At 43.3% G+C, this 26,595-nt stretch overlaps 1 protein-coding gene across 3 annotated transcripts in view; it reads right to left on the bottom strand.

Annotated features, from left to right (window-relative positions):
* LOC146809931 (ketosamine-3-kinase-like) overlaps positions 1–26,595 on the bottom strand; it is a 159,289-nt gene that overhangs the window by 82,437 nt on the left and 50,257 nt on the right. For all 3 annotated transcript variants that reach the window (XM_085616791.1, XM_085616792.1, XM_085616793.1), the window contains exon 4: positions 1,693–1,775. In XM_085616791.1, coding sequence (XP_085472917.1) covers positions 1,693–1,775 — 83 coding nt within the window. The remainder of the gene's footprint in view (positions 1–1,692; positions 1,776–26,595) is intronic.

Raw genomic sequence — 26,595 nt, forward strand, 5'->3', positions numbered from 1 at the left:
CAGTTCCTTGGATCAAATGACCTTGGATATTTGATGAAACACGCTAGACCCAATTTTAGCGCAGAGTTCATGTAGACCTGGGCCACATGTACACTATGTACAACAGTGTCAAAGACACTGATTGCGATTCTCAATGGGGACGCAAAATGCGACGCTCATTAATATTAATGAGGCACTCACATTTTGCGATACCATTGTGAATAGTTGGCCCTTTCAGGAATGGTGGCATGCTGGGCTCAGCAGACCACCATGTATTGGACTGCTTTTAAATAAAGCAGATTTTTTTTAAAAATGCATCCTATTTTTCTGAAAGGAAAACGGGATGCATTTAAAAAAAAAAAAATGAAACTTTTTGTTTAATTTTGCCTTCCCGTAAGAAATATTTTCACATGTATTTGCAAAGGAGAAGGGGGCCCCTTCCCATTTGCGATTGAATTACCACCTACTTGAAGTAGATGGTAATTTGTGAGTGCTTTGCAACCGCAATTATGGTTGCAAAATATTCATACAACACCCCTTCCTAATAGCGAGTCGCAAAACCTATTTTGTGAGTCGCTAACTGATTAGCGAGTCGCAAAATAGGTTTTGTACATGGGCCCAAAACCCGTTTGCGCACGCTAAAAACCGTCATACATCTGGCTCCTAATGTTTTTACTTATGAGCCAGGTACTTCATCTGTGAAGAATAAAAATACAAATTTTTAAGAAGATCTGTGTACATATTATAAATCTTTCTTCTACACCATACTCACTTGCATTCTCTCCCCTGTCCACCTTCTAGAGTTCAGAACTCATATCTGTGAGTTTTAGCGCAGGTTTTAAAATACCAACGTATTTACACCAGTTTATTAAGTGAAATGCTTTTCAAACTTCGTTGCACAAAGGTACTATTACATTCTAGGTGCTTGATTACAATGCTGGTCGGACTGTGGCGGAAGCAGGACCACCCGACTAGAAGTCAGCGGTCCCGCTGTCCGCATTACAATACGACCGCCTTCTCTGCGGTTGCATTGTGTATATTTTGCATTGCAGCGTGTGTTGCAGGTTGCAGCACACGCCCCAATACAAAATATACACATTTGAAACACACCATGCAGTGCCTGCCACATGGTACAAGGATGTTTAGGGGTGCACCATTGGTGCCCCCCGCCCCCAGGCCTGATGCCAGGGGGGCACGGGGCCCTGCTAGGGGCCCCCAAAGTCACTTTCTGCCTGCCTGCCTTTACATGGTGGGTTAACCGCCATGAAATGGCAGGCATAAAGGAACATCCTAAGCCCTACGGCGGAGCCCAAGCAGGCACCGCCACATTGTGGGGAATAGGAGTCCAACTGCCGCACTGATGGGATCCTTGATATTGTCGGACGCTGCGGCCTTACCCCGGACAGCCTGGCGTCGGCCGCCTGCATCCTAATGTGGCGGTCGGATCCACTGGGGTGGATAGCGTTGGGTCTGCCACCGACGGCCTGACGGTGGTGGTCCCACCGCCACGGTAATCAGGCCCTAGCTTAGGAGACCCTATGATGAAAAACTTGGGCCACTGAATGTGAAAACGTGACTCCTTAGCTGCCTCAGGTTTGGTTCTAGGCCTCTGAAAACACAATATATGTTTTTGACCAAGTGACAACACAACTCCTCTACAGGTAACCTACTGTACAACTCAAAGCAATTTGGATCCACTACACCATAACATACCTGGGGGAGATAACCACAGCAGGTAACTGTGTGAAACCCAAACTTGTCTACATACTGGAGATCCGACTGGCTGGCTCCTTTACCTACAAAGTATAATCATATATCATGAATGTTCTATTTTGCCAGTTCTTTAAAAACATTTTATGTTTTCTTTCCACAACAGGCAAAGATACTTAACTGTGGTGCAAGGATACATACAAATTAAAAATTCACACATTAGTGTAATTTTAATATAAATTATATAAAATTAGCAATAAATCATTTTACGAGACTAGAAAAACAGAGATGATGTTTTTGGCAGGACAATTGTTAACTGTTCCATTCCAACAACAGATGGAAGATTGATGTTCCAGAACATATATATTCTCTTCGATGTGCTGACAAGCAAATTCATCATCAAGCCTTCACTGCTTTGTTCCCCTAGTTCCTACGTTATGTCACAGTATCCTATTAACTCACTTCCAAACGACATTTGAGAGTCCAGGAAAATATTTCTACCAAAAGGTTTAACATTTCTTGGAGGAAACCAATATGTAGCCCAAGTTCTATTTTTGCTTATCGATAAATACCTATTGGAAGCTAAATTGGTACATTTAGCAACTCTAATCCGTACGAAATTAACACTGTTAATTCCGAAAAAAAATACTTTTGCAATTCCACCAGAAGAAATTCTGAACGTTTACCAATGACTCCTAGTTCCAAGTTTATCTTTCATCTAGAAGAGGTTGATATTCCAGGAAAACATTATAAATCATTGAAACATGACCCCGTCATGATTCAAGAGGAGAATCTCAATTTGGGAACACACCTACCCTACCCCACACCCACAAACTAAATATATCTGCTCTTTGTAACCTCATAAAACAGTAAATCAGAAAATTAATAAACAGTAGGAAAAGTACTTCAATTAGTACAGAGAACCTTTGTAGCACCCTCCATAAACATATATCTAATTCCCTGACTTCATATAACCAATGGAATACTAGATGTTAAGGAGGCCATTAAAGCACTGCCCAATGGAAAAGCCCCTGGACCAGACGGATTCAATGGGGAATTCTATAAAGAATATGCAGAAATACTGAGCCCTTAATTTAGTAGAAATGTATGGAGATGCCCACGACAAACAATCACTTCCACCAACACTACGGGAAGCATTAATAATAGCCCTGTTAAAACAGGAGAAAGACCCAGAACTCTGCGAATCCTACCGACCGTTATCCTTAATCAATACGGACACAAAAATGTTAGCGAAAGTATTAGCCACAAGACTCCAGCCACTAATGCAAAATATTGTATTACCAGATCAATCTGGATTCATACCCAACAGATCTATGGCACATAATATAGGTACCCTATTTGCACTCTCCCATCAGCTTAACCCAGAACTGGAAGTGGCAGCAGTACTATTGGACGCTGCTAAACAGTTCGACTCGGTTAAATGGGTATACCTGTTTACAGTGCTGGGAAAAATGGTTATGCCTCCTAGCCTACTGATATGGATTAAGATCCTATATACAAAGCCTGATTAAAAGTAAATAAGCACATCTCGGGTACGATAAGTATACAGTGCGGAACAAGACAAGGGTGTCCGCTATCTCCCTTATTGTTCGCCATTACACTGGAACCACTGGCGTGCAAAGTTAGACAATAGCACGCAGCCACAGCATTGAAATGTATTGAATGCCCCATAAATATATCGTTATATGTAGACTGTTAGAAATGGCGATTTCTGGTTGGCTAAGGCTTGCGCCAAAGTCAGGCAAAACCACCACTCTAGTCAGGGCTGGGGAGTTACACGCCAAAGATAACCCCTGCTCACCCCCTTGGTAGCTTGGCACGAGCAGTCAGGCTTATCTCTGAGGCGATGTGTAAAGCGTTTGCGCGCGCACCCAGCAACAACACCCAAGGCCCACCACAAAGGAAACTCCACACAAGGTATTATAAAAAAATAACCTTTGTATTATACCACAACACATTAGATAAAAACACACACTCTACAATGTGCCAACAGGCACGGGCAGAATTTACAAAGGATTATATGTACAGCGGACAGGGCCACATGGAGCACTGTCAGGAATTAGCACTTGTGGAAATTAGCACTTAGAACATAGGAATAATACTTTAGCACATACAATCACTGTAGCGCTAAAATAGAACATGTAGCACACAACCAGTAACTACTGGTATCAGGTAAGTACCACCTACGCATCCCTAACCACCTTAGGAAAATATTGCGCAGGGAATCAGGACCCCACTAGCACCACCTGTACTAGGGAGAAAACAACCACCTAAGTATCACAATACCTATGGGGTAAACGCACATTACACATGATGCATCACATTCAGAGGTGTAGGAAAGGAAAACACATGATGCATAAAATACATTCAGAGGTGCAGGACAAGAAACAATAGCGCAAAACTCACATTAGCCACCACTGTGGCAGTCCCTAGGCCAACTGGCATTGAAGGGGCAAGGGCGCCCTGTGTCCAACAGAGTCAGGGCGCGCCTGCGCAGGCTGCGCAAACCAGGGTGCACACAGCACAACCTACACGTAGCAGTTGCCCACTAAGTGCTGGGCAACTGGAGAGATGCTGGGGCACCACTGTGCCTTCCTACACAAATATGGCAGGGGTTGGAGCCTCTCCTGGACTCTAAATATACAAAATGCCCCCTAGAGCCTTCGGGGCTCTGCACAACGCTGTGGGGCAAGGTGGGAGTGGCCCGCTGCCATCTGGGGCCACTCAGTCACAAAAGAAATGCCCCCGTATGCGTGGGAGCGGCCCGCTGCCTTCCGGGGCCGCTCTGAGTGCAAAAGAAATGCCCCCTGCAATCTGAGTGCCTCTGGACTCTTGGACAAATCACTCTCCACGTTGGAGCGCCTCGCGCTCAGAAACCACCACAATGCCCCCGAGTACGTGGGAGCCTTACTGGGCTCAAAATCAATGGGGGCCTCGTGGGAGCCTCTCGGGGCCACGTTGGGGCGGCCCGCTGCCTTCCGGGGCCGCCCGACACTCGCGCTGTCCCGGTGCCTGCCGGCACGACAGAAATGCCCCCTAGACGTTGGAGCGCTCTGGGCGCTCTGAGCAATCACTGCTTCGTTGGAGCCTCGTGGGCTCTGGATCACACAGGCCCCCTCCTCAGCCCCACGGGGACTCTTACACCCAAGGACGCCTCACCTGGGTTCCAGGGTGCTCCCGCGGTGGCGTCGGGCTTCAGGGCAGCGGCCGGCACGGGACGGACTCGGAGCCTGCCCGGCTCCGTTGGCTCAGCTCTCGCGGTCTCCTCTCGCTCGCCGGAGCACGGGGTGGGCTCCCGTAGACTTCCGGCTTCAGGCCGAGGCCCCGCCCACGTCACCTTGAACTCTGCCTGACTTCCTGTCGTCCGGAACCGGGCTGCAGCGGTGACTTTTGGATCGCGGTGATGCGGGGTGGGCACCCGCTAGGGGGAGGAGAACCCAAACACGGCAAAGTCCCTGGCGGGGTGGGCACCCGCTAGGGATATTAACTTTCAATAAAGCGGGGTGGGCACCCGCTAACACGCTCAGCAATGTCCCTGGCAGGGTGGGCACCTTCCAGTGGACGTCGGAATCGGCAAAAACAGGGCAAACGCCGGGTGGGCACCGGCTTCCAAAAATAAAGCGCTCCTGAGCGCTAAAGGCAAATCCAAGCGCTTTGGGGGAAAGAAAAGCGCTTCCAGGCGCTTAGGGGTGCCAGTCAACACCTAAGTCCAGCAAAGTTCTTCCCTGCATGCAGCAGGGCAGGGGTGGGGGGCAAGGCTGGACCCAGAGCCAGCTCACTGGGCCTCCAGGCAGGGAGGTAGTCCAAGTGGCGGTCCTCTGGTCCAGCAGCAGCAGCAGCCCCCCTCAGGTAAGATCCTGGCAGAGAACAGTTTCTGTGGGGACACAGCCCCATTTTTATACAGTCAAACCCTTTGTCTTCAAGGTGCAGGGAAGGGGCGAACCAGTTACAACTGGTTCCTGAGCACTTTGTTTTGCTCAGCCCCTCTCCCTGTTCAGAGAGCAGGCCAGGGTCGTCAGTCGCACCACAGGGGGCGGAGCCAGCATTGTGTGGGGAAAGCCCTGCCCTATTCAGGTCCAAGGTGCACTCCTCCCCAGCCATCAGCATGCTAATCTCACACTCACCACTGGGGCAGACCCAACCAGACACCTGGAGCCAGGCTCACCAGCCATCTCCAGCCAATCACACGCCAGACACACTTTACACTAATATGCCAACTCCTAGAAGTGGCACTTCCGCACATGACAATATCACGCATCATACATCATTGCGAAGCATTCGATCCCACGAGTCCGCACATACCAAACTCGAGCCTGCACACCCCACGCATCAGGAACTACCAGGGACACATATGGGAGTCCTAACAGTGGTATTATTCACCAAAGCCACAGCAAGGAACACTCTGCTACATTACGATAGCTTTCATCCAAAGAGTCAAAAGGATAATATACCATTTGGCGAATTTTTGCGCCTTAGGCGCAACTGCACGAACATCTTAGACTTTGATGAGAAATCTGTTGTAATGAAAACTAAATTTCAAGCAAGAGGCTACCCTAATAAAATTGTAAGAGATGCATATAAAAGGGCCCGATACTATGACAGACAACATCTGCTGACCAATATAAAAACTAAAAAAGATCCATCTTTAGTTTTTATAACCAGGCACTCTATGCTGAATGCCAGAATTCGTCAAGTAGTATGTTCAAATTGGCACATACTTAATGTTGATAAACCCAAAGAAGGGGATATTTTACCTAAACCTCTATTTGCGTACAGACGCAACAAAAATTTAAAAGATCACATAATCCATTCTAGGATGAAAAATGAGACTAGCTCCCAACAAAGTACTATAGATGGAAGTAAAAAAGTTGTTGGGAACTTCAAATGCACTTCGTGCAAATCGTGCTCAATGGCTATTGAAGCACCCACTTTGACATTCAATGACTTTAACATCGTTCCGACAACGCTAAATAACTGTAAATCAGCCAATGTGATTTATTTGCTCATATGTCCCTGTCACATGGGATATGTGGGGGAGACAGGAAGAGCATTTAACGTTAGATTAACGGAACATAGATCTGCAATTAGAACGCAGAAATTATCGGCACCTTTGGTACAACATTTCATTAATCTAGGCCATATGCCAGATGACATTCAGTGGTACATCCTTGAAAAAATCAAACCAAAAGAAGGTTTAATGATGGACAGAACCAGAAAAATGAGAGAAGTGTATTGGATTTTTGTCCTTAATACTGCAATATCAGGACTGAACCAAGAGATACCTTGGGATCAAGCTATCAAAAATAATAGATAGGTGACTCCAGGTTCAATCTTGGTTCGTCTTAGTATGACTAACATACATACATGACCAGCAACAGAAAGTCAGGTTATTAGGATAAGGCTTTTAATAATTGTGATTTGATCCATGACTTTTCACACCAGGACTACATGGTAACAGTTGAACTAGTCTACTACGATGTAAGTTTATCAGATTCAGTCTGTTTCCATCACAGGCCCATTTTTATGGCACTAAGTTAATATGACAAGCACACGCACGTGAATATAGAGGCCTTTAATACATCGTGTAAATCGCCGATTTAACGACTATAAATAAATAAGCCATACATTTTTGTTCATTGTAATTAACCAATCTATTATTATAAAAAGAACTTGCAACATGAGACATACTGACAGGCATAAGTGGTATCACTAAAATATGGCGGAAGTATATACGTTCCAGCTTGGCTCCGCCGCAGTCCCATTTCTATGACATTGAACCATTACGTTGAACGATCGCACGTAACCACGGCGGAGATAAATAGATCACATTGATCTCGGTTGTGGTAATCACGGAACCACACGGAGACGCGGACAGCATAAAGAAAGAGGTGAGGAGCTACAGGGGAGTCCTACGTATTAGTTACGATATCACAAACAAACTCTAGATAGACATTAGCGTATATGTGTAATCGAGAGATAGATAGTGGCGGTTTACTTGACTTGCAAACTAATAAGAAACACTGTTTGCCATTAATTAGATTGATGGACAGAGCCGAACACATAGAAGACAGACGAACACGTATACAAGAGAAAGACTTATTTTCGTCAAAATAAATTACAACTTACAATTCAGGTATGTCGGTTTAAATACATTGGCTAATTCGTTCAATTAAGGAGTGAAGCAACTAACAATAAAACGTAATATAAATAGATTGAGTTCAAGCGAGTGACGTCATTAGACTTATTGGTAATTCATAATTAATGCCTTCATTTAGCATAAACGAATTTAAGTATGTTTGGCCATACCTTACTGGTAACTTTTGTCACATCTAGGCACCCAGGCTTACATCTTGCTTGAAGAAAGGATACATTTTAACCATTATCGGGAAAAAGAGACCTTATTTTACTATCACAAGCCATGTTGAATGCCAACTGATTTTATTAAACGAAGTGAGTATTCGTATTGGTGAGACTATAAATTTATAAATATAAAGCCAATGTAGGCATTTGGATAATATTACAGTGGAATAGATCGAATTAATAGTGTAACTAATACAGATAGAACACAAAATCTGAAGTTAGTAAATATATACCCCTTCTGATACTGATTCAAGCTTTTGTATCCTTTTTGTCGATATACCATTTCCATGTCAGAAAAACGAAGTCAAGAAGATTATTCTTCAAGTATATAAGCCTTTTCCAAGTCCAGATACGCAACAGGTATATAGATCAAACTTAAATAATAGTTGAGTAGTTTAACTCCACACTTACCTAGTCCTATGAAAGTAATTGTGATGCATTTATGCTTCCATTAGGCATAAACAACGATTGTATAGGATTGATACAGATATCCTCCGAACATCCAGAAACTGATTTAAATGTAACTACATAAAAGGTATGCAATCTCCTATATAAATCGTAATCACATGTAACAAGCCAGTGATTTTCACACTAATATAACCTTGAGACCATTATTGCAGTGTTCTCAGATCTTATATAACTACGACATAGGTGTTGCTCTTGGTCGGATTGGAGACCTCAGACTGGGACTCCTTGAGTTTAATTCTCATATCAATGTGTATAGTTCCTTATAAAAAGTAAAATGATTGCTATTTTGACTCCCTAAGTCGATAATAGGCTTTTTAATCTACACATATACTTATTATTTTGTAATTGTTTTATTATATTTCTTTGTATATAGTGCACAAATCTGAATGGGCACCTGACGAAGGCCTAGCCGAAACGCGTTGTCTACCCACAGCCCATGTATTTCAGCTGTTCATAGAGTATTTACCTGAACGGGGGAAAAAAAATAAAAAAAAAATGTGGTGTTTTGGAAATATCGATTGTCTGAAATGATTTAGTTATGAACATGCTTGTACTGCATTTTGTATCTGAATAATTAATCATGCCTCAGCGAGATTTACTTGCACTTCTTGTGAATCATTTTGTATGTATAAAGAGACTGTATTGATGCATCTTTTTCTATAAATGTATATGTATATACAGAGTAACTGAGTGATTGTATAAAAAAAATATATTTTTTGTAAAACAACAAAATATAAATTAACTAAAAAACTAATTAAAGAGAAAAACGATAAACATACTAATCTGTTTGTTCTGTTATTTGTAAACGTATTTTTTAGAAGTACATGCAAGTAAAGTTTGCTATTCAATTTTTAGTATTTTTCAATGTTTATGGGAGTTAATTTGCAACGAATTTGATAATGACACTGTGCCCGGTGTCCAACCTTTTCCAACAACAAACTACCAGGGACACATACATTCCCCATGCATTCCAATGGGAGGGCAGGCCTATCTCACCACATGCACTCAGAGTGCGCACGCACTTTTCCCTGGGACACAGGGAAAGTGCGCAGAAACCAAAAACCACTATCACCAAGTCACCAATAAAAGCAAAAAAAGTTCAGGGGTGAACCTGCCAGAAGGGCCAAGTCCAACACAGACGATATGGTGTTATATGTATGCGATCCCCGAGTTAACGTATCCCCGTTACTGCAGGAATATATTAAATTCGGCAGACTCTCTGGCCTCCAAATCAACTGGAGTAAATCCATGATACTCCCATTAACGAACATAACTACACCGCACCCAGTAGAATTTCCTTTAGAATGGCAAAAAGACCCTCTCAAATATCTTGGAATCTGGTATCACAGAAATCCTGAGACGGTCATGACAGGTAACTATGGGAAGGCATTAGTTAAAATAGAAGAGCAGATCTAACGTTGGATACATTTACCACTGTCACTGGAAGACAGAATGGCCATTGTTAAAATGGTTATCCTCCCCAAATTTCTTTATCTATTTAATAACATCCCAAAATCACCACCAACACCAGTCTTTAAGAGACTGACCGCAAACGTCACGAGGCTCATATGGGCAGGGAAACAAGCACACATAGAATTGCTTACACTAACACTACCATACACGAAAGGGGGATTCGCAGTACCAGATTTCTTACTTTATTACGTATGCACACAAGCGCAATATGCGCATTATTGGTATCACCCAATTCAATATTTGCCACATCTAGCGGTAGAAGATGGAGATGCTTATCCCATCTCAATCCGATACATACTTCCACATCAACGCATGCACATAACCAAGGGGGAAATCAATATTATCAAGACCACCAATCTGGCATGGCAACGCATGGGAAAGCTAGCACACAGGCTACCACTGTAGGCACCAGCAATGCCCCTGCAGCAACACCCTTCCATATCGGTGACCCAAGACGGAGACGGTATGAAAATGCTGCAGCAGGTCGGAATAGATACAATGGGCGACCTATACAACGAAGGGACGTTTATTGACCATAATGACCTCAATTATATACGTAATCAAACACTACTCTTTAAATTTGCATACCACAGTTTGAGGGGAGCAATTAAAAGTCACTATTCCACCTTTTCGGCTGAACCACCAACCTTGGCGGCACTGCCCATGATCATCACCAACTTAAATAATGCCCATATGGTGACATAGCTATACAAACTACTGCAAGAAGATATTGCAGGGAACACTAGTAAGGCTCGAGAGCAGTGGAATGCTCAGTTTGAGACACCACTGACTGATGAGGACTGGCATAACTGCTGTGCACTGACAGCAATGCTTACCCCAAATGGAAACCTACGCATTATCCATTATAAATGCATACATCAAATTTACCATACTCCCCTCAAATTACAAAAATGTGGCCTCCGGGAAGATGCCAACTGCCGTCGATGTGGGGAAGACAACGCCAACTTTATACATTTAGCATGGCACTGCCCCAAAATCAGGGAGCATTGGGAAGACATAACTATTACCTTAGGCCGTATATTGGAAACTACAAGGGAGTGTTCAATAAAAGTCTGTCTATTGGGGCTTGTGCAACATCTGTGCTCTGCGAAGCGTAAGTTGTGTGCAGTGGCGCTACTATTGGCAAAGACAAGGATATCAATGCATTGGGACAGTAAACAATCCCCTAGCCGTAAACAATGGATAACTGACTTGGTATACTGCAGAGACACTCTAAAAACATATAAAGAGGAACTCCCAACCACATCTAAGCCAAAAGAATACTGGACACTATTAACGGACTTTCTAAGATCTAACCCAGATTTGTTATCCAATATTGCTGTATAACTAACTGAGCTCTATATGGAAGAAAAGGAAATGTAAGTTGTATTGTATTTTTTATGACTGCTATGTATGATAAATCGCATTGTTGCGATGTACACTACTGTACCTGAACTGTTTGTTGTATGTAGTATAAGAATACAATAAAAACCTTATTAAAAATATATATATATATTAAGATGGAATACTAGCAGCAACCAGGGGTAAACCAAAAGGGCACAACAAAACTCACTTAAGAGAAAACCAAACTTAAAATAAATTGGCATTGCAGTGAAACAATTCAGTCAAATATTCACAAGCAATCAAAATGTAGGCGGGATAAAAGGCACATCTGCTGAACACTAGAATTTTTATGATAATCAGAGGACAGTTTTGGGCTTTTAGCAGAGCAAGCATGGGGTACACTATACAAAGCACATCATATGTTTACAAAATGAGGTCCAAAACCCATCTTTTGCACTAAAGCCCAGAGGAAATCCCACTGCACCAAACCAAATGCCGTTTTCATTTCTTAAATGATGATCTTTAGACACACGCTCTCTTGTTGCACAATATCATTACAAGGGAGGGTAAATGCATCTGGAAAAACTGGTGCCATTTTGGGATGAACCCTTTCTATAACACATGGACAACCAGCATTGCATCATCTCTCTAGGGTATTGGTCAAAGCCTCAATCAAAATGTCTCTAATGACGTAGTAGAATTTACACAAATGCTATTAGAATGTGCAGCCATGCTGTTTTAAGCAGATCATATTACATTTAAAAAACCTCAGCCTTCAGCTTCTTGCTTTTTATTTATGAGGTTTAACAATAGTGACATTAGCCATGACTGTTTAAAATCTTTGTATGCTTTAATTCAGCAGCACAATAAGTCCAGAATGTGTAATTACTGTTAATGGGGAACCAATCAAAAAATTATAAGGCCGGTGAGAAGTAAAGGGATGCTAGCTAGAGGGTAATCATCCATTATTTTGACAAGAATCGATGCTCACTGTTGGATTTTATTTTCTCACAAACCATTTTAATATTTCAAACATTGCAATAATGTGCAGTCTCAACTTTTAACAAGCATTAAAAGTGCAATAGGTCTCGCCTTCAATTAAGTTAAAGCCATTTGCTTTGCTATACAATACTATTAGCAAAGCAAATGGCTTTAACTTAATCAAAGGCGAGACCTAGTGCAGTTAAATATCAGAAATCACACCCATTTGAGCAACAAGAAACAAGATCTTGAAACTGCGGCAAAGGAGCTCAAATGGAAGCGCACTAACGTAGTGCCCTGATAATCTCATTGTACTGCAAAACAATTGTGTAATTATGATATTAAACAAACATGTCTTTCGGAGGCAGTACGTTATTAGCGTTTAGCATAGATGCAGACACACATACAATTAAATAAAAAAAAATACTGACTGCAACAGATTGGCACTTACATTGTAAAATAAGCAATGTACTATTAAGGGCCATAGGTCCATAAAGTCAAGACTGAGTTCCACACCTTCCCAACTGGACAAAACTATTAACGTCAAACAGCACAGTGACAGACATCACAGACTCACTCTTTCAGAGCCAGCATTAGCACAGGTGGTTCTTGGTGCAACATTTTTTTTGGCTCCCCCAGGACCTCCTTTTCACGGATTCCCTTACTACCACCCTCCATGAGTACCCCTCATTTCTTCAAGGGACCTTTCTCACATGCATTTAAATTGTTTTATAGCACTGCTCATACCAATGCAGAGAGTTAGAGCACTTTACAACCCACCCACATTATACAGAGATAATGAATTGTTTGTGTGTAATTAATTCTAGCAAATGTTATATAAAACAATGAGGATTACAAGGTGTAGAAATGAGCATCACGTGTCATCCATACCAGTAGGCAGTATATTTTAAGAGTGTCTGGTCTGGAGAAAGACAAACTCAGGATTGAAAATGCACCACAGTGGTTGGAGTTGGCTTTACTAATAAGATTGTATTTCTAGCCAAACTAACCTCTTTTAGCAAAATTAGGTTAATGAAAGACTGGGGATAAAACATTCAGGTATAACCTGTAAAGCCACTGAGTCTTGACCCTTTTAAATTATTTAAGGAATGCTCCTGTGTGCTGCTACAACCACCAAAATAAAAGAGTGATGCCTGCGAAGCTTTAAAAAGGGCTTTTCTGTACCCTCTTAGGGTTCCTGTGCACACCCGACAGACGCACATAAGCAAAGAAGAGATCCTTGTTCAGTGTGGTACGGAAGTGTACGTAGGACACAAGGAATTTTAAACTCAATAAAATGTAATGCATTTTCAGATTGGTTTCAGTTTGCTGATGAAATGCTGTGGGAAGGATAGCACATTTTGTTAAAAAGGGATGTGCACTGTTTGTAGAATAATTAAAATAAATGCACTGTTTTTGCTCAGGATAATAAATGAAAGTGCAATATTGAAATCAGTAATGTTTCTTAGTAATGTGAATACCCAACCACGACGCAGCTCCAGCAATACAGTGGGAGGCCTATCCTCATTTTGCTACGTCACTCCTTATGCCTGGCCTGCTTCAACCAGGCGTAAGAATTTGACGCAGTGGCGTCCTAGAAGTGGCGCAGTGCAATCTTGTAGATTTCACTGCGTCACTTCTACGAGGCGTTTTTGCTTCGGAACGCCCACCCTGCATACATTATACCTGACGCAGGTATAATGAGACGCAGAGCTTTACAACGTGACGCATCTCTCTAGATACGTCACGTTGTAAATGGGCCGCATTTTTACGCTGCTGCTGCGTCAGAAAAAGTGGCGCAACGGCGGCACAAAAATGACGCAAGGGGCTTGTAAATCTGCCCCCCTGTGTCTGACTCGGGGAGGGACAGTCATCGGCGAGATGGAGAATGAGACCCCCCATGCCCTAGTTCTAGACCCACCTTGAGGAAAGGCCCAAGAGCGGCTGCAAATCCAACAACCTTTCCATCCTTCAGAATCCTTGTAAGGAACCGCAACCAATCCCGAGTATCAATAGGAAGTGTTTGAATATAAATTATTTTTTATTTCCTAACTACAATTACTGTTTTCAAATGCTTTGAATTGTTGAAGCTATAATATAACGTGTACTTGTAGAGTGCACATTCACCCATGGACACCTGGGCACCAAATAACAGATGTTTATTTTTACCCATCTCAGTGACCTCCTGAGGATAAACGTCTGCGTGTCCCCACTAGAATTGAGACGTGTGCCCTTAGGGCTAAACAGTGGAACCATGAGTCAACCGGCTACCTGATCTTGGTGGTATAAAGCGCTCTGCCCAAGATCAGACAGTGACAGCCTCCGGTAGCCATGACTTCACTACAGCTGTATGCTGGCCTCGAGCCTGTCATATGGGTCTCTCGAATCGCAACAGAATGGACGCGGCCTCCCGCATTTCCCCCTACTAATCGCTCACGATCACACGGTATAGTCAAGTGTGGGAGTCGGTTTTAGAAAACAGATCATCTCCTGCCCCATAGCGGACAGAGGGTGGCCAGGTTATTCCTCGCGGGTCCCAGCCTCTAGCCTTTGGGCCTAGTGGCAGTCAGTCTCTCCCCAATGATCCCCGACCTGAGCTGTCAGTAAGCGTCCCTCCACCCCGGGCTCGGAGCAGAGTGCATTCTTCCTCCTTGGGGTGTGAGGTCGGCGGGGTTCCTGCGGGTGCTCGACCCGGCTGGAAAGAGGAAAAGGTGGCGGGCAGAGGCACCTGCCTCTGACCCTGTGTGCAGGCATTCCTCCCTGGGAGGACGTGGGCACCCGCCGGGCCTCGGGGCTAACGGGTTATACGAGCGAGTGCGCCATTTCCTGGGGCAGGCAGAGTAAAAAGTAAAGGAGAACCTCTGGAAATATTGATATTTTGAGTGGCCGTAAGTCCAGCAAAACCGGACCTTGAGACTTGTGCTCTGGGAACTACAGCTTCAGTCTCAGAGCTTAAGTGTAGGACTGCAAGTCATAGAATTCAATGGAGAGGCCCATTGCCGGGTGTTACTGGCCAGTATTCCTATAGGACAACCCGCCCCACAATGCATTGAGCTGGATGAGTTGCGACACCCTGCAAGAGGCGCCATGGGGCCCGTCATTCTGTCCACCTAGCCTCTTTCTCATATCACTGCTGCTCTGTGTAACCCCGCTCGCCTCATCTAACTCGGATACAGAAAGAATGACATCTAAAATTAGGTTGACATCCCCGTTTGTATTCAGATTTTCTACATTTCCTTAATTTAGCGGCGAAAAAATGGATTAAAAAAAATCTCGAAAAAGTGACGCGGCGGAAGGGGCCTGTAAAGAAGCCCCCTTTCCCCCCGCGCCTTGTGTGGCCTCAGAAATCAGTATCGGATCTTTTTGGCTCTGCGCGCTTTCAAGTGAACTCGTGAGCGCATGCTGTACTGGCACCTACTGTTTATTTCGTTTACCTACAGGGTTTCAGTAAGACAAACACAGACAGACATACAAACTCGACTACACAAAGAAACATTCAGATACTGAGAGGGAGAAATACACACAGTCACACATGTAAACAGACACACACACAGAAAACTGTGACATGCAACACCAGCTCCCTTCTACACCCTCTCGGCTGTCCGGCTGAATGGGCGTGGCTCAGTTCCTACACTGGCTCTTTGTGTGATGCTTGCATTTTCCTGCATCCCTCTGTGTTCAGTGAAATATTATTGGTGGCAGCGCCAAGGTGAACTGGTGGGATATTTTACTGGCAATACAAAGGAATAATAAGGGACACAAATTAGAGGTTATGCGAAAAAGAAGGAACCTAGCAAGAAAAGAAAATCGATGTAACCCGAAGCAAGATGGCAACAAGCGCGGCGCTGTCCCGAAAGTAAAAGAGGATCTTTTGTCTTAATGGGGCCATGTGTTTGAAACACATGGCCCCATAAAGATAAGAAACCTTTCACGACGCACGGAAGGTAGACGAGCCCGTCCAAATGGAACGGCTCAAAAAGCCAAAAGTAAACGTCACAAACAGCTCTTTTCCAATGGCTGGCCACCGTTTAGCATAAACGGTGACACCAGCCAATGGGAAAGAGGGGCGGGGCTTAAAGCCCTTTGCAGAAAATACCCCAAAACATTAAATCTCGCCAGCGAGACTGCGCATGTGCGCAGCCCATGCCAGCCGAGACCTAAAAATGGGTTTTATCAAATATGTTGGGAAAATGCTACTATTTGGCGAAAAGAGCTGTTTCTTGAAAGAGTCTTGCACCCTGCTGGACATCCCCAAGTGCTTCCTAGGTTGGTGAATGACACATCAAACAGTCTGAAGTCTTCTAAGCACTGGAATTGTAAGGCACTCCTGTGTTTCTTGACACCTCTGTTATTATGCTGCAGGAAATGGATAAACCGATACTAACAGCCAGAAAAGTGGAAACATTTGCACGACACATAGCATAAACTAATAAACCTACCAATTTACAGTAAAATTACAGAGAAATTAAGCACCATTTAAATCTCACATGGGACCAAAAGTGTGCCCCTTCACATCTCCAACAGCCCAAGAGCCCACACAGTTCCCAGGATAGTGACTAGTGTGAGCATGCAGAGAAACTGTATTGGAACATGAAGGTGATCTAGCTTAAAATGTACAAAGTGAGGTTGGTGAAACAAAAGGATCTGATTTTTAGTTTTGTAAAGTGTGCTGACACCTATGGGTCTCCTGGCATTGTAAGCTGTAAAGCAGCACAAGCAACAAAATCTAATGAGTAGGAATGGGAAATTGATTAAACAAACTGTTTTTGGAAAAGAAGTGATTTTAAAAGTTTGCAAAATTTAAAAAGATGGGGCAGGGCAGACGGTTCAAAGCAACAGCAGCTGTCACAAAGAAGAAGCGACCTCCTAGAAGTGATCTGCGAAACCTAGCAACAGAAAACAAATTAGTGGTTGATGAGTGAAGTATTGTGGGAGGAACAACATGTAAAATTAGCCTTAAAAATGAATCTCTTCTGAATCGATAGCCAGTGAAGACTTTTAAAATGGATTGAGATTCAGGCATGTTTGAGAATATCAAAAATAAGCCTGGCTGCAGCATTCTGGATAAGCGGAAGTTTGTGTAGTAAATAAGAGGCAAGGCAGACAAAGTGTTATTACAGTCCAATCCACTTATGATCAGGGCAGGGATAAAAAGTTACCTAAAGGATCTCAGGATGAACAGTAAAATGTTGCCGAAGACCTTCATCATGAGGAAGAATGTGGAACTAGGTTTACTGATGTGGGCCATGTAGGAGAGCTTGTTGTCAAAAATAACCCCTAAATTATGTGCATTAGAAACTGGAAAAGGGCAGGATCCCAAAGACTCGGGCCACAAAAGTGGAAACCAACCCCTAGGGAACACCAGTAATTCCGTTTTATCCGAGTTCAGTCTTAAAGATTTGACAGTCTTCCAGCCACCGACTGTGACAAGGCAGCATCTGAATTTATTCTGAATAGAATCTCTGTCAAGCCGCAGAATAATATAAGTATTTTCTGCATATATGGAAAATTGGAAGCTGAAACAAGTAGTCAAATCAGTGAGGGGTGCCACATATGAATTAAAAAGTGAAGGGCTCATAGCATAACCCTGTGGCACTCCGCACAATAAATATTTAAAAGAAGAAGGAAAAGCTGCCTGTGATCTGATGGTAAAAACAAATAGTGGTAAACCAACCCAAAACACTGCTGCTTAGCTGGCGGAAGAAAGTCTTTCCAGTAGAATTTTATGGGAGACCGTGTCAAAGACCACAGACAAATAAAGGAGTATCAGGGCCACCGAGCCTCCAGCATTTAATATCATACGTATATCATTGGCCGCAGTTATTCCTACGGTCTCAGTACTTGGAGTTGGGCAAAAGCCCAATTGAAAGGTGTCCAGTAAGGAGTTAATGTCAATGTACTGTGATAGTTACAAGTTGACACAGCTTTCTAGTATCTTGGTAATAAAAGGGAGGACATATTTAGTATGGTAATTGTCTATATTCTCCAGATCCAATAAAGACCTCTTCAAAAGTGCGATACCTGGCCCATTTGCTAATGACTGATTGTATATGGATGTTATCGCCAGAACAACTGCGGAGGCTATAGTCTTAAAAATCTTAGCAGGACAGAAATCTAAAGGAGAGCCAGAGTTAACAGACGGTATCTTTGCTAGAACACAGTTGTTGTGGTACTAGATTGAAGACTGACCAAGACCATAATAATGCCTTGATCCCCTGAGAAAAAAACCAGGGTATTGTATAGAATACCAGAGTTGAAATCAATTGACCTATGGGTTTATTTCCGAGGCATCCTATTGGATACCAGCACAAATTCTAACTCCCTATAGATGTTTTTACTTTGTTCTTAGTTTCTTTACTACACAACTTTTCATTTTCCAATATTTATACCATTCTTCTGTTAAAAGAAAAACATCAATACAGCCTAATTTTTTCTTCTTTCACCGAGAGAAACGAACATACTCTGGTACAAGTACAAAAGAGCTTTTATAAATCGCTTAAAAGTATGTGGCTCTAATCTCACACCGGATAAGAAGAAAATCAATGGTGGTTCATTGTTTAGGGGTTGAAGGGCAGAATGTTTATGAAAACTTACCACACTTATCTACTGAGGAAGATGAGAAAGTTACACAGTCTGAATGATTTTGAGGTCTCTAAAAACTTGACTTGCATATTCCGCACAAGATTTCCATGAATCTGGAGGGATACAGTTTTGGTATAAGAGAACAAAGGGAGGAGTAATCTGTAGAGGATTTTTACTATTTCTTTACATAAGTTGGTCTCTAATTCTGAAGAAAGACTTTGTGATTTATTCATGTTGAAATTAAATATGAGAACATCAGAGAAGAATTATGGTTTAGTGACAATGCAAATTTGAATGATGTACTTAAAATAGCGAAAACAGTTGAACATTCCTTAGCCTGTGTGCAGGAGCTTAGCAAAGGTAAAGATTTTTCATGTTCTATACAAACCATTGGTTCCAAAGTCAAAAGAGTAGTGAGAACTTCTGTTACTATACAAGTTAAAACTACTTGCTGTCACTGTGGTATTACGGGACACATGGCAAATTAAAAAGAATGCCCTGCCGTTAAAATTTTCTGCAAATCTCGTGGTAGAAAATGTCACTTTGCTAAATGCTGCAGAAATGGATCCGTAAAAGAGAAAGAATCGGAAATTTCTAGGGAAAATGAGTAAGTTACCCACAAAATAGTTTATGATGTCATCTGTATTACAAAACAAAAGGTTTGAATATCAGTCCGATTTTGAAACATTCGGTGCTATTACTATATCCATGATGGTGGATCCAAGTGCTCGGTTCTAACTGGTGTCTGATCGGGATTATGCAAAATATTTTAAAGAAAAGATAAAACTGATAAAATATGATGTCACTCGGTACAGCTATGGTGGAAAACCTATAGACTTAATTAGTTATTTTAATGCCAACATTGAATTCAATGGCTACATGGCTGGTGGGAAGATTTATGTGGTCGGTAAAGGAGACACCATGTTGAGTTGGCCGCATCAAAAAGTCAGGAATTCTTTGTGATCCTAATTCTATTACACAGGTTTTAGTGCACACATTCAACAGCTTTTCAGAAACCTTGTTTAAAGAATTTCCAGAAGTTTTCTCTGGTACAATTGGGTGTGTGCATGGTTATGTGCCTCACCTACATTTGAAAGAAGGTACTATACCAATCGGGGTAGAAATAGTCAAGTTAGCTTGCAGGATGTTACAAAGTGTGAGCTAGCACATTTCTGTGAGGAAGGAATAATTAAAACAGTTGAAGCCTCTGAGTGGATGAGTTGGTGGTATTGGCTACTAAGAGCAGTGAAATTGTGAACTTATACGCACATGAGACGTTTTTCACTACCTTAAACCGAATGTCAGCTTATCACCAGATTTGGTTGAGTGAAGATTCCAAGTTTCGAACTTCCATTATAACCCTGTTTCGAACTTTTAGATTTCACAGAATGCCTTCTGGATTGTGCCCGACGCTTCAGTGTTTCAGACTAAAGTCAAGTTTGTTGGATGGTATGACTGTTGTAAAGTTTTTCAAGATGAAGTACTAATCTTCACCGACACTCTTGAGGAACCCATGCAGAAAGTCAAAAAAAGAGTTACAAATCTTTATAGTACGAAAAATAATGCTGGTAGCTGCTAAATGTAAATTTTGCTCTACAGGACTGGTATATTTAGGTCATTTACTGATGGCAGATGGTGTGTGTCCCACCGAAGAGTTGGTCAAAACAATTGTGGAGTTGCCCAGTCCAAGCAGAAGTGCAAGCTTACCAGTAGATCCTGTGCCACTTGAGAGTTACTGAGCAAAGGAGTAACTTTGTCTTAGGATAAGGAGTGTCAGAAGGAATTTACCAACATAAAAGAAAGTCTTACTAATGCCCAGAACCTGAAAAGTTTCACTTCTGGGTTGTGACAAAGGTTTCCTTCTTTTTTTATTTTTTTTAAACTCTTTTTTTTTAAACGTTTCCCCATTGAGTAGCACATATGGGAAACTAGTAACATCACAAAGATACCCTATCCACCCACACCTCCCCACCACCCCATAATATGCCAGCCAATCCAGTTAAAAGAGGAGCTCTTCCATTCCAGAGTCTCTTACAATCCCTCTCTATGCTCTGGGGATTCCAGTGGATGCTCCGTAGTCCGCATGTAATATCACTGTCTCGTCCGCAGATCCCATCTCTGCAATCTGGGCAGGTTCTCGAATTCCATATTCCTGGGGTAGATCACTTATTCCATGTCCTCCATTAGTCCCCGCCAAATCTTAGATAATTTACTTATGTACATTCTGTCCTTGTAAATTTGTCGCTCGGCTCTCCTACACCAATCCATATTTGCTTCCCATCGGTCTATTGTTTGCCCAGTGGCTGCCTCCCATAAATAGACCACGTCTTGCCTTGCTTCCATTAAGGCGATGTTGCACAGTATGAGAGTATATCTGTCCAACATTTTCTCTCTCCATATTCCCAATAGTTCAGCAGATGTTCAATTGCCTGCCCTATTCTTTTTTGGTCACTCCACCAAGTGGGAATCAATTTCAGGCAGTTCAACATTGTGCACCTCAGAGTGCGCTGCTGTTCAGACCTCCTTTGATGAGACCTTACCCATCGTGTATAGGTGGGTCTTAGTGCAATATGTTCTATGACTGATTTTGAGCTAGAAGAGTCAGAACCTCACCCTAATGGCAACCTCGTAAAGGTACCTACATGCATCGCTCCATTCATCAACTTGATAATCTCTAAATCTCTCTCCCATTTGTCCTGCAGATTCCTTAGGGGGGGGGAGTGAGGTAGTGGCCAACAGTGTCATGAATACGGCATGGCAGTGTAATGGGGATCCCAGTACCCTATATTCTAGGAGGCACTCCTCAGACACGCCTTATGATGTGCCTATGCATTTCAAAAGGATGCGCCTGATCTGTAAATATCACAGGTATTGGGCGTTCGTGAGTTCATACTGCGTTTGAAGTTACTCAAAGGGCAATATTCCTGTCTCTGTCCAAACGTCCCCCACTTTCGATACCTCGAGGAGTTCCCATTTCTGCAAGTTCTCTACCTGTTGTAGCGGAGCTTAAGGTCACTGCTCACCACAAAGGCGTTTCAATTCCAGCCCATCTGTTTGTTGGCCTCTCTCCACTTGTAGATCACCACTGCTGTGGGAGCCCATCCTCCCCTTACTGTACCGCTGCCAGATGTATCTCAGGGATCCATGGCCTGCGGGTCCAACAGCAGCGTGGGCTCATGTTACGCAAATGACCAGTCGTTTATGACCACCAGTTGGGTCGCCAAGTAGTAAAGGCACAAGTTTGATAGATTCGATTATATTACTCTAGAATTCTGCCCAGGTTAGATTTTTTTTAAAGTGCTGATCCTCAGTGACATAGATACTCAGATAAGGGAACTCTTTATCCCAGTCAGTATTAGACATCCCCAGCCCTCTCCTGGTCGCCATCCCGCTAACGGGAAGAGGCAGATTTACCCAAGTTGATGTGTAATCCAGAGAATCGACTAAAAACTGCAAAGATCTCTAGGATCCTATTGATCGAATCTTTCGGTTCTGAGAGATACAAGAGCACGTTGTCTGCATACAGCAAGACCACGTCTTCCCAATCGGGGTCCCAGCGCAGTCCACCGAGAAGTGCATTTCCCCGGATCCAATCAGGCAAAGGTTCCAGTGCGATCGCAAAGAGATGTGGGACAGGGGGCATCGTGTCGTCACCCTCCCTAACACAAACTCATCCGACAGTGTACCGTTGACCCTAAATCTCGCCGTGGACTGGGTTAAGAGAAGTCGCACCCAGTCTCGGAAGGAAGGGCCAAAACACATGCACTCAAAGAGTGCCATCATGTAGGGGCACTCAAGGGAGTCAAAAGCCTTCGCGGCATCCAACACCAGGATTCTGGCCATCTCCCGTAATTGTACCTCATGTGCTAGGCAGCCAAATAGGCACCGCAGGTTGTGGCTGATTGATCTGTAGGTCATAAATCATGGTAGGAACGGTGCTATGATCATGCGGATCACCCGCAGCAGCAGGGTTGCCAAAACCATTGCAAGTAGTTTTGTCTCTACATTAAGGAGGGAGATGGGCCTGTATGAAGAGCAGTACTCAGGAGGATTCCTCAATTTGTAAATTAGGATAATGTGTGCCTGTCGAAGGTCACGGGGAAGTTACTTGTAAAACATATCCTGGATCGATTTAGTCACTTTGTGCCTCAAACATTTAGAGGAATCAGGGCACAGGCCATTCCGGCCAGGTATCTTCCCTGATTTGATTTGGGTCAGAGTTTGGAACCTTGATTAAAGAAACACAGGCAATTGTCAAGGTTCATAAGCAGCTTTATACATGATCATGAGCTATGCAGCAGCATTTCCACTTTGCAGAAGTTTCCCTAGGTGTTTTATACACAAAAACCACAGAAGGCGTGATAATACAGATTCAATTATATTATTAAAAAAGTAATTTCTTCATCATACACGAGTTGTTGACCAAAGGAGGCAAAAGTTAAACAAGCAGTAGGTGTACAAACCATTATAGTAGAATAACATTTCGTGATACAAGATAGCTACAAGTGTGATGTCCACATGCTGATTGCCTGTGAGTCAGCAGACAGTATTTGCACAATACCTGTCCAAACAAATGCAGGCACTTTGTCTTAGCTATATGTGATCATCGATATGGGTGGCTGTTGCTGGGTGAACGAGGAAATGCATGTCACATGAGGTGTCCTTGAGCAAGCCTTGTGTTACAAGCTTTACAGCAGGGTACATTAGTTTACATCAGACCTCTGCGCACATTTTGTAGGCCCTGTCATCATTGAGTATCACAGAACAAGATAAACCCAAAATGGATTTCACAAGAGCATCGGCAAACTTGCCTTCCTGCATATATTCCTTGAGGGACCTAGCCGTCTCTTCATCGAGCCGTGAGACTGGAATATCCTGGAGGAACCGGTACAGGTCGTGGGCCGGTCCAAGGTCCACTCTCAAGGAGTATTCCAACAAAGAGACCCACTCTCAAGGAGAACAGGTCTTCGAAGAAGTCAGCTAAGGCTATTTCAGCCTGAAGTGTAACATCCATGTATCAAGTGCCCTGTACACATCATCAATATTGAACGCAGGAATTTTTACTTTGCATACATGTACAGACAAAAGAGACTATCGGTCACTGCTATTGTGCATAAAATTTCAAGCAGAGCCTTTTTTCTAGATCTATTGGAAGAAGAACAGTTTTTATGTCAAATTTTAGATGGCTCTTTTTTGTGATCTTTTGTATTGATTTTGTATGAATGTTTCATTTGAATGTTTTATAAATAACACCATACAGTATTGCATTCCTAGTACGAAAATGTTGGAATATACTACTGGATGTGTTTAAATAAACAATGTATGAAATTTAGATTTCGACCAATGATTAACTGAAGTAATCATTTTGATGAAATAATAGCAGCAATTTATTTCCGCACCTCAGTTTGTGTTATTAATGGGTTTTGGTTAGCCCTTGGGATGCGGGGTGATTACAGCTTTTCCGCTTTCTTCACTCTTGGGCAGTACAGCACCTCTCAGGTGCCTTCAGTTCAGCACTCCACTCAACGGCCTCCTGTAGGTCCCCCTTGCTGGTCTATGGGCGTCCTTCGATCGGACCTCTGCCCACCGGCCGTAATCCTTGTCGCAGAATATGGGGTCTCTCTTGAGTGCCAGTAGGCATTCGGCACCTGCCTTGTCCCCGATTCACCTCAAGGCCATCTCAGGATCCAATGCATGAGGGACTGTTGCCCATGCAGCTCACAGGAGAGTGACCGCTGCCCTTGCCTTTGTGGCCACCAATCCCCAGTGACAAAAGTTTGGGAGATATTTTAAAACAGAAACAAATGGATCATGACGTGACTATAGCTTGTGCCAAAAAGGCACTGAGTGGGGCAGAAATTAGATATTCAGCAACAGAAAAAGAGGCTTTGGCTGTGATCTGGGAGGTTAAAAATGTCAAGCAATTTTTGTGGGGTAGGAGGTTTTAAGTCTTATCAGACCACAGGCCATTTCAAAAGGTTTTTGGGAAAAAGGTGTTGGATAGTGTATCCTCACAAATTTGTAAATGGGTTGAGGCGCTACAAGAATTCCATTTTGTTGTCACATACATACCAGGGGTAGTTAATAAAGCAGTACACTGACTTTCTAGGTTGATTAGTCAAAATGACAAGGAATTAAAGAATGAAGAGATTGGTGGGAGGAGGATGTGGTTAAGGTTCATGTAGTTAATGAGGGTGTACTACTGATAAACAGTGGCTAGGGGAGAAGAAAACTGATTTGCTGTTGAAGAAAGTGAGAAGAATTGTTTAGGAAGCTGGCTCTTTATATAGTATATCAAAATAAGGTATACCGTGCAAAGAATCCAGGAATCCCTTATAAGTGGACAGGGGCTTGCTTTAACAATGCCAAGGTGCTCTATTTGTAAAAGTATGATTGAGCAGTCCAAGACTTACCAAAGGGGAGTGTTAGACATTTGTTGTATACACACAGAGTCAATAAATGATGCACACACTCCAGAAGGAGATCCAAGCTAATTTAGAAAAAAAACACGTATTTTTATATATATATTTCAACACCAAGAACTTTGTAAGCAGGTAATTACTTTTGAGTTATCTCATTTACAGATTTTAGCAAAGCTAGCAAACAGTTTGTTTTTATGCAGCAATGCTTTCCTATGGGGAAAGAAACATTTACTGGATACAGGTATTTGCAATAGGATTTCGAGGGTCCCCTTTAGGTCATGAGGTGTTAGGGGGCCAAGGTCCCGAGTTCCACTAGTGGTTTGGTTTTACCTGCCCTGGTGTGTACGGGTACAGAAGTGCTGGACGGGGTGTTGGTAGCCTAGCGTGCTACACCATGGCCACAGCAGGGAAACCTAGAAAGAGAATGCAAAGGGAGACTTGGGGACAGGTCTGGAAGCACCCAACAGGGGACTCGGGTCCTGGGGGTCCTGGGCGCAAGGGGAAAAGTTGGTGTTTGTGGACCCCGGCCGGGAGCTTGGGTGCAGAGGGTTTTTTCAGCTGGCCCTCGTGCTTCAGGGGCACTCACGTTCTCTGTTTGGAGCTGCAAAGAGAGACAAAACAGGACAGACGAGTCACTCTCTGTACTTGCCTCTGCGGTGTGGATGCCCCTCGTCAGCTGGTCAGTCTTTGGGCTGTTGAAGCCTGGACTGGATTATAAACAAGCGATGGTTGCCGCAAGGGATCCAGTACCCTGGATATTGGTGTAGGGAGGCTACTAGACGTCCTGGCGACTCCAAACTCATGGGGAGACAGATCTGACCACTTTGATTACACTGACTTCTTCCTGGGCAGCTACTGCGTCTGTGAACCCAGTAGTCAGCAGCTTTGTGGAACCGGACATCGTGGTTGGTGCCTGCAGAATGCAGGGAAGTGGCTCCTCCACTCCAAGGAAGATGCTGTCTGGTTTTTGAAGTCCGAGGGTTTTGGAGGAAGCAAAGCTGCAAAGCTGCAGGATGTCGAGACAGGAGCAGGCAGGGTTTGGTGCCAAAAGTCCACAGCAGTCTTCAGTTCTCGCATTGACCGGCTCTTCTATGTCCTATTCTTCTTTAGTTAAGTCCAATCTAAATTCCTGGTGTCAGGGGTCCACCTATATACTCAATTTAAGGGCGTTATGGGAGTGAAGAGTAGTAGCCAATGGGCTTTTTACTCTTGGGGTCACTACACCCACTATATGACAACTTCCTGTGGGAAGTGG

This window comes from Triturus cristatus, chromosome 7 (genome assembly GCF_964204655.1).
Source record: "Triturus cristatus chromosome 7, aTriCri1.1, whole genome shotgun sequence".
Lineage (NCBI taxonomy): Eukaryota > Metazoa > Chordata > Amphibia > Caudata > Salamandridae > Triturus > Triturus cristatus.